The 14566-nt window shown below is 40.8% G+C and overlaps 2 protein-coding genes across 2 annotated transcripts; both read left to right on the top strand.

Annotated features, from left to right (window-relative positions):
• The first annotated feature begins 798 nt into the window (after positions 1-798).
• Positions 799-4642, top strand: vgll4l (vestigial like 4 like). The gene is made up of 5 exons (XM_079161499.1): positions 799-975; positions 2615-2738; positions 2846-3080; positions 3618-3699; positions 3849-4642. Exons 1-5 carry the CDS (start codon positions 909-911, stop codon positions 4148-4150), a joined length of 810 nt encoding a protein of 269 aa, XP_079017625.1. The 5' UTR covers positions 799-908; the 3' UTR covers positions 4151-4642.
• A 4297-nt stretch (positions 4643-8939) lies between these two features.
• slc20a1a (solute carrier family 20 member 1a) lies at positions 8940-13416 on the top strand (the record flags this gene model as incomplete). Its single annotated transcript, XM_079160457.1, has 10 exons — positions 8940-9288; positions 9393-9533; positions 9653-9738; positions 10166-10262; positions 11565-11684; positions 11905-12114; positions 12243-12714; positions 12796-12981; positions 13069-13153; positions 13261-13416. The coding sequence occupies 10 exons, from the start codon at positions 8940-8942 to the stop codon at positions 13414-13416; spliced, it is 1902 nt and encodes a 633-aa protein (XP_079016583.1).
• Positions 13417-14566: the final 1150 nt, after the last annotated feature.

The following is a 14566-nucleotide window of genomic DNA, read 5'->3' as shown; positions in this document are numbered from 1 at the left end:
CCAAGGAGGGGCAGAGGATACTTTTTATTGATTTGAATACACTAATGTCCAAATATACCGAATATGATTGATATGTTTGCATATATCAACATATGAATCACACTCTTAATGATTTTCCTGCAGATGACTACCAATGCCAGACAGTATCTGAATGAGTGGCCTCCAAAGACATTCTACCAGGGCCAAACTCCTCAGGCGAGATTGTTCTCATGGCAGCGGCATTCTCAGGACTTAGGAGTCTTTGTCTGGCCATCAACAAAAGCCTTTGGATTACTGGTGAGGCAGGCTCACAGTACAGCTGCATGCGTGTATGGGCAGGTCAGTGGAATGACTGGAGCTCAGGTGGGCTAAGAGCTCGAAAAAATGCAGTTTGGTGAGATTGCAGATCAGGGGGGAGGGAGGGAGGGGAGTGGGACAGGTGGTGAGTCCATGGAGGAAAACAAAAGCCACACTTCCCTTTCCTCAGGGAGAAATGTAAAAAGTTCTGTAAAAAGGTGATTCATGACAAAAAGAAGTGTATTATTGTGCATATGAAAGTGTTGAATAACGCAAAAGCTTCTCTAATCAGTGTGGATTCTGTGGTACCATGACATTTAGCAACTACACTTTCTACCTTTGAGAGTGAACTACCTGTGAGCTCATTCTGCCTGTAGGGCAATAACAACCCTGGGTGAACGAGGGCCTCTGATTGGCCTCTGCAGCAGCCAATCTGAATGCAAGGAATGGGTCACAGGGAAGCCACTGCACCTATCTGCACTCACCTGATATACTTTACCTGTCGGAGCTCAGACCCAGCATCTCATTACCTTTCCAATACAGTCTACAACTGAGGCTCATTGTGTCCTGTAAGCTCCAGCAGACTAGTTGTTCTTCGCTGTTTAGCTTCACTCAGACAACGACAAGGAGCCATGGCTGTGGCTAACTTCCAATACATTACCCGGATGAGCAGTGGCTTCAAGGTCTACATTTTAGAAGGTGAGCATGATCACCATGGTTCTTTTATTGCCTCATGTTGGTTGATGAGAGTGAATATTTGTGTTACCTTGATCAGTGGAATCAAGTCTCTGTGGTTATGCTTTAACATTTTGGTCTGTAACATTTTTGTGTATATGTTTCGATCTTGTGTCATTTCAAAACCATGTGTGTTTATTACAGTGGCAGTTACCTTTGTTGTTGACATGGCACTAATGTAGATACAGTTTCAAATACAAATAATTAGATGTGATGTCAGTCACATGGAAGATAAACACTAGCAGCTACATTCAACTTTTAAAATATACTTTGTGAAATATGCGTTTTGGTATTTTATCATACGGCGTGTTTGTCATAAAGAAAAGATAAGTGGGTTTCATAAAGGGAATCTACTTGAAGTAAAGAATAAAGCAATCCCTATAACTACTTACGTTCAAGGTCTTCAAGATTGAACCGAGATTCTGTAAATTGTGTTACTTCGCTGTGTTCCTGTAAACACAGCAAAACAGAAGGTCAGGCAGCATATTCCCTCCGCAAACAGGGAATAAATATCCATGCCCGAGGCACTAGAAAATCAGCATAGGTGTGGTTGTACCTGCCCCTCCACAATGGCAGCCGGTGGGAAAACAGTAGGAAATGTGGATTGGAGCAAGCACTTGGCCTGTGAAGACAGGGGACAACTTTCATTGTCTTACTATTCAAAAAACATAATCACCTCATTGTTTGATTTCAATAGATGCTATTGTGACTCATTTAAGCACTGAATGGTTGATTTGACTACAGTTCAAGGAGCTCTGAAGGACTTCCACATCAATGTGGATTTTCAAGTGCTAACTGAGCATACAGTCAAACAATGGGCCACAGTCTAATTATGCTGCCTTTACAATTTCAAACAATGTGTTTTATTTTGACTGGATATGCATGACTCTTCTGACTCCTGTGAGACAGGAGCCAGAAAAGATATACGTAACTCCTGTTTTTTTTCATTTAATAAATGATGATCCCTCCTTTATAAAAAAACATGGAAAATATTTTGTGGGTTTAACTTGCAACAGTGCATTTCTCCCATCCAACACATCAATGACATCATCAGCGTCTTGTCAATGTGTTTCAACTTGTGTAAACGCAAAAATCCAGTATGTGTGTGTTCACTTTGATGGACCTTTCACAAATGGGTGCCGCCCAAATCAGGGTCCTTAAAGACTGAAAAGCTTTTAGATGTGTGTCACCGCTTCAAAACACAACCTGTTGATTGTGCCCTTTTAGCCGTGTGATGATAGGGCCGACTGCCAATATTATGCAGAAAAACAACATTTACCGTTAGCACTGAATCAGCTGTGTAGTGTTGTAACCCTCACTGATCTGGTAGTTCGAGTTCTACAACTTAACGGAGTTTACAATTAACGGTGGCCAAAAAAAAAAAAAAATATTTTCCCACGAATAGTAGTAGTCATGCAGGTTTATGTCAAGATCAAAACAAGCAGTTAGTCATTACCACTCACCTTTTGGCACTGTCATAAAATCATCATTGCCAGTAAATGGCCATTAGTTTGTTTTACATTTTGAACTGGCAAATAATCCAGAGCCAAAACACATTTTAAAGCCTCTTATTCTAATTCTGCACTTTAATTTTGTTTTTCAGGTCAGCCCCACCTCAGGAGCGAAGACAGATACAGACATATCGCAAATGATCGCGCCCGAGTCCCCGCAGTGCTTCCAGTCAAACGCAAGCGAAGCCACGAGAGAGGCCTCACATTGGAGGAAAGGTTGGTTTATTCATGTTTACATAAGTAATTCAGTATTAGAATTATGATTCATTAAATTCAAATGGTGTCAAAGAGATGTAGCATTTCCTAATGAATGAATGTTTTAGGCGAGAGCGGGTCCTGAGCAGAAGCAGTGGCAAAGCTGCCCAGAGAGCAGCACCAGTGGTGTTCAACGGGCGACAGAGTCCCACATCTACCTGGAGTCCAACACCCAGCCCTCTGCCCACCCACATGTACTACGCACCAGTCATGGATGAACCACTCGCCCTCATCAAGAAACCAAGAAAAGACCCTGAATGCACAGAGGAAAAGACTAAAAGCTCAGCTCCCGCTCAGATCCAGGTAATTTTACCAAATTACTTTGGTGTCCTTGATGTGCTTTTATCAAAGGTCATGGCTATTTGGGCTGCCGTAGCTTCTGGAAATGTGCAGTCTCTTAGTAATGTCGGTGTAGCTCCAGGCTACCCACAGCAGTGGTACATCTCCCATCTGTAGTCAGTGAATAGAACTACACAGGCATCCAACTTCCAAGAGCGTTCACAGGCCTGAGCTTGTCCGAGCTATGCAATCCAGCCGGATTCAGGAAGAAAATGTGAGCAATGGAGGGAGGAATTCCATCAACAAGACCCAACAGACTGCTCTCTCTTTGACCTGCATATGCCACCACACTGAGGATAATCTAACTTTCATGGGCAAACTAAAACCGTTTAATCGGTTTTCAAATGATTCTGTTTTCAAATTCAACTTTGTACACTATTTTGTTGTCATGGGATGAAGTGCACAGATGATAGTGAGAAGAAAAGAAAGCAGAGCTGCTGTGTTATATTTACAGAAATACATTGTCTTTTCATTTGATTCATGATCCATCTTCTTTTTCAGATGCGTCCTTCTGTCATCACTTGCGTTTCCTCATCGACGAACCCCTCTTGCAGATCTGAGATCCACAGGAGCCCCACATCAGGTGAGTTTCATAATCTTGTGAATGAGCTCATGCACCAGACGGTCACTCCCTAATCGTCACACGTGCTTCATACTGTAGATATCCACTCACTTTCCCTGACTCACAGAGGTGTGTATTTAACATTGTTATTCATCCCTTTGCCTGTCCAGTGATTTCCAGACGCAACTACGACCATGTGGTTGAGGAACATTTCCAGAGGAGCCTCGGAGTGAACTACCAGAAAGCTCGCTCCCAGCAGCTCTCCATCAGCGTGTCTGTCGATGACCACTTTGCCAAGGCTTTGGGAGACAAGTGGCTGCAGATCAAATCCAAGTCTTCCTCCTGTTCTTCCACACCTCCCAGCAGCCCAAGTGTCACTCACTCCCCCACTTACAGCCACAGCCCGAATCGGTCCCACAAAGAGTCCACCAGCAGGTCATCGTCGACTTCCAGCCGCTGGTCTGTCAATTAAATCAGAAACAACCTCTGATATGGGAAGAAACTGTGACTTTTTACTTTTCACTGTGTGCAGCTCTGCTTGTCGAGCAATGGAAATGCCAGTGCTAGTGTTTGCGAGCGAGCAGATTCAGTGCTGCCACTTTGGACCTCTGTGTCCAAATTTAAGACACATTGATGCAGATGAATGTAGCAATAGTTGGGATGTCCGTGTTTTGTTACATTTCTACCTTCTGCTTGTCGATAGCATCTGAATACCTGAGATACTGTTGATGGTGATAAGGGATGATTGAAAAATCAGCCAAATAATCCTTAACATTTCTTTGATTTTGTGACGTTTTTTTTATGCCGTCTGAATGCCACAATTTCGTTGTATTATATTTATGTTGTGATAACACTTGGGTTCCTTACAGTCTAAATGACTCGCCTATCTGCTGTATAATATGCTTATCAGCTGTATACAAAGATTTTAAAAAAGACTTTGAAAAAATAAACATTTTAAAAATTCTTTAGTAGCATTGTGTGTTTTCTCGTTTGTAAATAACAAAGACAAAGAAAAAGTGAATTACAAATTCAAACTTTCATATTTTTATTGGACTCTTCAGAGGGAGAAACTATTTCTCAAAATGAATAAAACTCCTTTTAAACTTGTAGGTCATGAACCAGAGGACGCCTTGTAAGAACTGGGCAGGGTGGTGTACCAGACAACCTAATTTCAGTTGTGAGTCAGTGTATGTCTCCGACACGTCCGGCGCATACATAGCATTTACACATAGAGCTGTTGCCACACACTGAGTGTAAATCAAATGGAAGTATGAGCAAGACTTTTGGGACTTTTTCTGGGAAGTTTGGGGGAATGTAAGCGTGCATGTACCAGCAGGCACCAGGCCTTGTGTTCTGACATTCCTGTCTCCTGAGAAAATGACTTTGTAAGATCCTACAGATCCTGTTTGGCAAGGGATAGGAGGGAGGGAAGAGGGGAAGGAAGGGTTGGGCTAATATAGGCCTGAGCATGAGAACCAGTCAAGCTCTTCAGTTACTTATTTGCATGTTCTATCTTGCCTAACTTTAAATACGATAAGCCACATCAAAAAATCCAACGCTTCTGTCTTTGAAATTACAGATACGGTCATTTTAAACAAGTGGAAATTACCTAAATGTTCTGACAGGTTTAACACATTGATGTTGTAAATCAGGAAGCAGAATGAGGGAAAGTATAAATTAAGTGTGTTTTTCCATTCAAATAGTTAAGGTAAACGATTAAAAGTGTGTAAGCAAGCAAATGCCACTGGGGGGTTTAAGTTCAGACATATGGACAAATAAACGCTTACAATCTGTACAGTAGCATTACGTTTACATCAAACAGATCTTGAAGCAAGTCCATTCAAACAGAAGACCAAACTGCTGGTTATTACTTTTCCTCATTAAGTGTTTGGACTGGTATTTCCACATGGAGTATATTCTTTATCCAGCATAACCTGAACAGGGGCATTGATGCCATCTAGAGGCGCTTAGGATCATGCAACATGACCATTGTTCTCATGTTGCATTATGAAGAGCACAGACAACCACAGCTCTGCAGGTCAACTTGTTGAGTGAGAAAACTCACGTGACAGAGAGACCTTTAGAAACTTGAGAGAAAACACCTTGCTCAGCGTACCACGAGGAGGCAACTGCTTGACAGGTTTTTACAACTGCATGTCAACTGCATTGTCTCTTCATTCGTAGTCCACTTCCCTTCTTATTAGACACACATTGATTATGTTTCTCATCAAAAATAAAGTTTATGTGTCTGGGCTTGATAAACAAATAATGTATGGTCTAACTCTGTGAGTTTATATTAGTAATTATTTGTGTACCATTTTAAGTTGGAAGGGTTTTAACTTTAATTTCAGAATATATTTGAGATACCTCTATATGTTTATAGTTATACCTTGTATTTGATGAACTAACCAAGCCACAGTTATATGCAAGCTTGCTGCATGAGATCAATTAAATGTGTTTAGTTACAGTATCGGGCACTGTTGTTTAGCACAAGTGAGAGTTCAAATGATATAACACAACATGGCCATGAGAATGTTAAGAGAAAAAACTTCTCAAGCTGCTGCAACACAAATGCACATTGTTGTTTGAGGCAACAATACAAGATAATTACAATTCCGAATACCTCAAACATGACAGAAAACAACATTTAACTCAATTTCACTGTGGCAGTAGTAATTAAGGACGCACCACTGTACAAAAGATCTCTGGGAAAGTTCTTGCACTTTGTCTGGTCTGTCAAAAGTTAGATCACTGTCAACACAGCACGAAGCATTTTGTAAATAATTAAAATTGCAGCTCTAATCTCATGAGAACATGATTGTGTGGAATGACTGTGTTTCTGTTGTGGAGGAGTGTATGATTCAATTTCAAGGATCTTGTTTAAACTATTTATTTAAATGATCAAAGATAGCATTCTGGGATTATTGTTTAAATGATGATTGTTCGGTTTCAGACTGCTGGGTGTTCTCATTTCAACAACTGGCATCTTTATTCAACCTACAATAGCAAGTGAATATGATGTGAAATGCACCTGTTCAAATTGTGTGCTAAGAGTGGGGGAAATAAACACTTAAAGATAAAACAAACCATGTGAAACTGTTGTTTCCAACATCAGTTTACCAACATGAAATTACGTGGTTATATGTGCTCATTGTCACCTTTTAATGTGATCTGTAGCACATATAAATAGCATATGGTGGTGCAGGTTAAAGTGTGCTGACTGTCACCTTCTTTTCAGTAGAGCTGTGAGTCACTTCCCTTTCCACTTGTCCCATGCTTTGGAGAGGTCAAAATATTCCACACAGGTAGCATTTGTGCACACGGGCTGACTTGTCAGATGTCACAAAGCCTAACTACAGGAACTAAATAAATGAGTAATGAAGAGGAACCCATCAGCAGATTTGGAGGCAGTGTAGCATTTCAAAAAAGAGTCAATTTTGCTGATGTTGAAAGCGGCCTCACAGTTTTGTGGAGTTTCTCAGTAAAGTGACAGGTGAATGGTGAATAACAGGTAAATCAGTAACATAGTTTGAGACTGCTGTTTCACATACTGCTTAGCTGCACTTGCCAAATGAGCTATACATACTACAGGTGATTCTCCATCGCCTAAACCTTAGTCCAGTGTGATCAATATGTGGCAAAGTAAACTTTTCTGTGGTGGGAATTCTTTAACATTGACATCGTGACATGCAGAAAGAGAGAGAGATCTAGTGTATACGCTCAATAATAGCATGAATGTATGTCGTTGATATTATTTGTCTCAATAAAATCAAAATCAAATATATAAATACAATAAAAAAGAGACTCCTTTTTCTTTTATAACCTTATATTAGGTTTGGCCAATAGGTGGCACCAGAGTGGAGGCCAAAGCTGCACATGCACCTTGTCTTTCTTATTTGTATTTACACGAAATAAGTAGAACTATACATAGTATCCAATTCTGTGAATATTACACATAATGTTACAATAATAAACCTTGATTACCATAAACACGCTGCAGCCTGAAATATAGTTTCTTTAGGAACAAGAAGATATATTTAAGCAAAACAATAGACATCTGTGTGTCTCCATGGTGGTGAGGAAAAACACACATTGGGATTTGGGGCTCATATGCAGTCAAACAACATAACCAAAGACAACTGTAATTATTCCTCCCTGCCAACAAACAAGCTAAACATTAGCTTTAGGCAACAGCGGTCTCATGACCGGTTCGGAAAGGCGTGTACTCAACCAGCTCAATATATAAACCAGCCTCCTACAGGAACCTGCAAACGGTACAGACTGCTGTCCTCCGACAGTAAATATCATCCTTTCACTTTGCACAAGGCTGCTTCTCACCTCGCAACAGCACACGCCAAGTGCGTTGGTCCAAAACACGCAGCGGAAAACTTTCAATTTGGTCTCACATGTAAGTATTTTACTTTATTTTTCTGTCGCATTTTTTCTTCTGTTTCTCTCCTGTAATGTCGCTCCATTTGAATTATTATGCAATATCAGCTTAGAAGATTAACATACCGCTATTTTCTATACTGGTGTTACATTTGTTCAAAATGAAGAAATAGGCCAATTACTTGCAGCTATTTAAATGTTTAAGTTGATTCATTTGTGATTTACAACGCACCTGGTATTTTAGAAGCTACTAAAATGTTGCGGAGCTCATTGCGAACCTGTTCATTGTTGCTACACGGACACATTTAAGTCATTAAAGTCAAATAATTACTAGAGCAATTTGATGCCTTTAATGTGGCTCACCCTATTAATGACTAGGGTATAAAGCACTTTCTCATAACCACTGCCCTTTTGCCACAATGTAGTAAATCATGCCTGCAGAACAAAATGATATACGCTGGTTGGTCTTGTCAGCTATTTTGGTTCTTGTTAATATGTAACTCAACTTTGTTTTTGAACTAGTAAATAAGGAGCATTAACCACTAACTTGGGTATTTGATGTGCTTTTGCAGTGTGTATCATCAGAGGCTCGCTGCCACAATGGATGTCTCTCTCGTCTCTATAAGCTGTCATTTTATGATGAAGCCTACACACAAACCCTACATACCTAGCTAGCAATACATTTAGATTTCTTCCCATTACTACTATTGGAAGTAAACTAAGGGGAAAGGAACTCAGGGTATTCATTTTTGTGGTAGAAATTTATTTAGAAACACATATTACCTCATACGTCACCATTAAACCACAATCAATTGGCTTGGTTTAACTCTAATTTAAACTCTAATTTTAATCAAATTGAATTTCAAGTAGTGATGGATACGACGACACTAGCAACCCTGGCTGCTGCCACTACAATAGCTCTGGCCTCCCAGTCCACCATGTCAGGCTACTTGTGGCTGCTGGTGTTAGGCTTCATCATAGCCTTCATCCTGGCTTTCTCTGTGGGGGCCAATGATGTGGCAAACTCCTTCGGCACTGCAGTGGGCTCCGGAGTGGTCACCTTGCGTCAGGCCTGCATCCTGGCTACTGTCTTTGAGACGGTGGGCTCGGTGCTGCTGGGGGCCAAAGTCAGCGAGACCATCCGAAAGGGCATCATTGACGTCCATATGTACAACGGCTCTGAACACGTCCTGATGGCAGGATCGATAAGTGCAATGTTTGGTAAGCACTCATATGTATGTGACATAGAAACTCAAGCAGAGCACATATAAGACATATATTTTCAGATTGTGAGAACAGGCCTTGCTCATGTTTTTGTCCTACAGGCTCTGCTGTGTGGCAGCTGGTTGCATCTTTCCTGAAGCTCCCAATTTCTGGAACCCACTGCATTGTTGGAGCAACAATTGGCTTCTCCATGGTAGCCAGAGGTCACCAAGGGGTAAAATGGATGGAGCTACTGCGCATTGGTGAATATATGTTGTTGTTGTCGCTCATATATTTAAAGAAGTATCTGTTTAATGTGAAATACAAGTGTTGCTAAAAGCTCAATAATAAATGTTATTTCAAATGTCTTTCCTTTCCAAAGTGGCATCCTGGTTCCTGTCTCCTGTGCTGTCAGGCATCATGTCAGGAATTCTCTTCTATTTTGTTCGTAAATTCATTCTGAACAAGGTAAGCCTAACGTTACTGTATCACTAGCCAGTGTACATGGTTGATAAGTGTTATTTGAAGTCGATAGTGGGTGGAGGAAGAGTTAATATCCTTTACATTATTTGAAGTACCAGAAGCTCAATATGAAAATAAGTAAAAGTCCTTCATTCAAAATGATACTTGCATGTACGTACATTGGCACTATTATCATAATGTATTTTAGTATTACAAATTAAAGTTCTTATTCTGCAGGAATCAGTCTCCGGAGACATTATTAGATGTTTAATACTGATGGGTCAGTGCTCAGGCAGCATTTACATACTGTTAGGTAGTTTAATCCAGTGGTTCCCAACATAAGAGTCGAGCCCCAACCAAAGGAGTTTAGAGGGGAAATGTCTCTTTGTTGGAACTACTAACAACTCCTGCGCTCATTCATCGATTTCCACAGGCTGACCCTGTACCCAACGGCCTCAGAGCTCTTCCCATCTTCTACGCCATCACTATGGGCGTCAACCTCTTCTCCATCATGTTTACAGGAGCACCAAGTGAGTACCACGTCCACATGCTACACCTTCTTTTGATTCACACAGCAGCTGTTGAAATCGCTGGAGCGACATGAGGTCTGAGTAAATGTCACAGGAGACACAGAGGAGAGTTGATGACAGTCTTCTTAGGACAAAGCAGGTGACAAACAAAGAAGAAACAATATATTTAAAAAACTGTAGATCGCTTTTGTTTTGGTCATTTTGGACCTTATTTCATCTACCAAAAACACATCCACCCTGGCATTTCTTTCTGATGAACTGTTCTCTTTAAAATAACACCAGTGATAAAACGGTCAGACCCTAATTAAGACAGAATTTCAGAACACTGAAGCCACCAAACACCGCAAGAATAAAGTAAAACCAGTTGAATGGGACTTTGAGAAAGAAACAACTATTAAATGGACGATTTCCACTCCTTTTTGTTTCATTTGCAGGATTGAACTTATCAAGAAGTCAACTGGCCTGGGCCCTTCACTGAAGGCTGCAGGCCGGTGTGTGTGGGTCACGAGATATAACACCATAACTCCTGCAATGCAAAATTACAGAGTAATACAGCAGAGTGCACACACACACACACACACACACACACACACACACATGTTCCAGCCAACGTTTTGTTTCTGACACAGAGATACAGAAATACATTATTCTATGTAAATCAACAATGTTTGTGGCCATCATGGCTTCACGTAATATGTTGATAATGAAAGCCCCTTCTTTTACTGTGTGGCTTCTTATTTGTTGTTTACCTGCTGTTGTCTACATGAGCAAACAGGTAAGTTGTGTCTGTGAGGGAAAATTCAATATTGTCATACTAACCTTCCTCAAGCCATCTAATTCTAGCAGTTACAGCAACAGCAATTAAGCTATTCTGTGTAAGCATTGAAAGAAAAGTGAAACACTGAGTATAGTGAGCATATTATCACTTGATTGCAAGGCTGCTCTTTTGAACACTATCTGATTGGAGGAGTGTGTACTCTTGCTGATACTGTTGTCTGTAAGAGCATACTGATGCATTGGAGCAGGCCGTTGAGACATTTTGACCACAACTCCTGAGACAGGAAGAGGCACTTTTTTTTTTCCTGGAACAATAACATGATACCATATGTCAGAGATGCTACAAAGTCTCTAAATGTAGGCTAAACAGTATAGGAATGTGTAAGTAGGCTACTAACAGATTATTTTTCTCACTGTTTTGAAAGGCGCAGCATCGGTTGTGAATAAATGAAAGAAGCAGTTAAGTTTCTGTTTCACCTTATCTGAGACAGAGTTCTCTCTAACGTTCCTGTCTCGTGTGAACAGTGTTGGGTTTTGACAGAGTGCCATGGTGGGGTACACTGTGCATTGCACTGGGCTGTGGCGTCGTCACAGCCTTGGTCGTTTGGTTCGTTGTCTGTCCATACCTGAAGAAGAAAATCAAACGTGAGTTCATCTTACTCTTTATCTTGCACTTTAGCAAAACCGTAGTTATTTTGGCTGAAATTGCACACACAATTCTTGAGCAGCTAGGAACAGCAATGAAAATAGAGTTTTTAAATTATATTTAGGGTGAATAGGATATTTTGGAGTTCAACTTTTTGTCTTAAGCCTTGCCTGAAATGTGTGTCACTTGATCTCAGTTGAACACTGTCATGTAATTCAGGAGAAATAGCTGCTGCTTCCTGTGAAACTCCACTAATGGAGAAGAACTCCAGCAAATGTGCGCCAGCAGAGCAGCCCTCAACACCTCGTGACCCTAAACACCAGACTCCGCCAGTAGACAGTCAGAAGGTGGCTTTCAAACTTGGAGGCTCAGAGGAAGCTGACTTGGACAACAATGACATGGAAACCAAAGACTTGGATTCCAGTAATGGTGAGAAATGAATGGCTTATTCGTATTAATTGTAAATGTCAAAATATTGACCTCCCTGGTTATATAACCTCAAGTAATTCTGACTACGTTCACCAATTAAATTACAATATATACTTTTATTTTCATAGGTCTAAATGGCACTGTTGGCCCCATGATGATCACTGATCCTCACAGTGGACGGTCCCACACGATCCACAAAGATTCCGGCCTTTACAAAGACCTGCTACACAAGCTTCATGTGACTAAGGTCGGTGACTGCATTGGTGACAGTGATACAGAGGAGCGACCCATCAGGAGGAACAACAGCTACACCTCCTACACCATGGCAATTTATGGCATTCAAGGAGATCCTAAACACAAGGACCAGGATGGTGAGCTGCAAGGAAGACCGAGGGTGGGCAGTTACAGCAGCTACACCTCAGCAGTGACCAATGGAAGTGCAGTTCAGGAAGAGAGCGTGACTCAGGAAGCTGGCAAAGACATCGCTCTGGAAGAGGATGAGCTGGAGGTCGACCAACCAGCCGTCTCCTTGCTTTTCCAGTTCCTGCAGATACTCACAGCGTGCTTTGGCTCTTTTGCTCACGGAGGGAACGATGTCAGGTATGCAAGGGTGGTTTTTCTCCTGAGGAATTTATGTATGTGCTGTTTCTGAGTCGTTACATAAGCCATTTTTATCACTAGCAATGCGATTGGTCCACTGGTGGCCCTCTGGCTTGTGTATGACAGCGGCTCTGTGGTGTCCAACGCACCTACCCCCATTTGGTTGCTTCTTTACGGCGGAGTGGGCATCTGCGCTGGACTCTGGGTATGGGGACGTAGAGTGATGCAAACCTTGGGCAAAGACCTTACACCCATTACACCCTCCAGGTATGCCACACATTTATATCCTATAATAATTAAAATTCTAATATATTTGATAGTCAAAGTGTACTAACATATTTTCTTCCAATTTAGTGGATTCAGCATTGAGCTAGCGTCAGCACTCACAGTTGTTGTGGCATCCAATGTTGGTCTTCCTGTCAGCACAACCCACTGCAAGGTAACGATACTTAAAACTCTTGATAATCAAAAGTAGGTTCCGATTTGAGCATGTGTTAAAACAGTATTTCATATTCATGAACCCAATGATTTTTTATATTGACACAGGTGGGATCTGTGGTGGCTGTAGGATGGCTGCGCTCCAAGAAATCAGTTGACTGGCGTCTGTTCAGGAACATCTTCATCGCTTGGTTTGTTACGGTTCCTATCTCTGGGCTGATCAGTGCTGCCATCATGGCTCTCTTCATTTATGTAATTCTGTGAGCCTCCCACTGCCCAGCTACGCTGGGACTCCAACCGACGGACCGCAACCAACAGTTTTTGTTTGACTGACTTATTAAACTGTGCTACCATGTTTCAGTTGATTCATTTTAATGATGTTTATAATATAATTCAAAGTAATTTCGAGGTCAAGCCAATGATGTTATCTCATATAGAATATGTCCATGAATGATGTCGGATCTAATAACACTGTTCAAATATCCTATGATTTTGTATATTCCAATGTATATTTGTATAATAGCAATATGTAATAAAAATCAAATAATTCAATTTTCACTGAAAAAGAACAAACAGTTGTATTCTATGTTTGCGTATTTGGATGTTATTAAACAAAGCGTTGCTTGATTTTAAGGAATTTCAACGTATTTTACTTTATTAAAAAGGACATTTTCTCGATTTCAGCACATTTGATTAAATTCCCCTTTTAATGTACTTTCTTATAACCTGACACCCATGTGTTTAATAAGAAAACCTGCAGAAAAGTATCAGCTTTATGGGGTCAAATCAGCCCTAAAGCATTGATTAAAGATATAATTTGGCCCTAAAGCTGAACGGTTTAAGTACGATTTTTGAAATTCGTCAAATCTCTAATGAAACCACCATTACTCAGAGTGGTTCTGTGCTCAGTACTCTCACTTTGTATCACTTCATAACTAATGTTACTGGCATTAACATCAGCATCTTACAGTTTTTTTCATTTACTAACGCAATAAAATTGCGCATGAAGCAAATTTATTGCAACTGACTCTCAAGGAGCAAAACCTCACCACTGACTTTTTGTAAAACACACTACTGTGTGTGTGCTGAAAGTGCCTAAAAATGTGGCTACCCATTATGTAGACTGGCATATTTCAGAATAATGTATATGTAAGCAGCACTGATGTTGTAGCTGTTTATATACTGCCAACTTAATTCGTAAAAATACATCATCAACCACTCGCTCTGCAAAAATATCTCTCAAATTAACTTTAGAGTTTAGTTTCCTGCAGAAGGTTTACTAACACCAAACGGCCACACGATGGTGCTCTTCTCCAGATAATTGATGCCGTTGGTAGGGTTTGAAGTGGACAAGCCTTCCTCATTTTCGTGGTCTCTCCCAGATTCACCACTTCATGAGTTTTTATCTTTCTTA

Source organism: Pholis gunnellus (assembly GCF_910591455.1).
Source record: "Pholis gunnellus genome assembly, chromosome: 6".
Lineage (NCBI taxonomy): Eukaryota > Metazoa > Chordata > Actinopteri > Perciformes > Pholidae > Pholis > Pholis gunnellus.
Note: the sequence above shows the minus strand (reverse complement) of the source record. Positions and strands in the feature narration are given on the sequence as shown.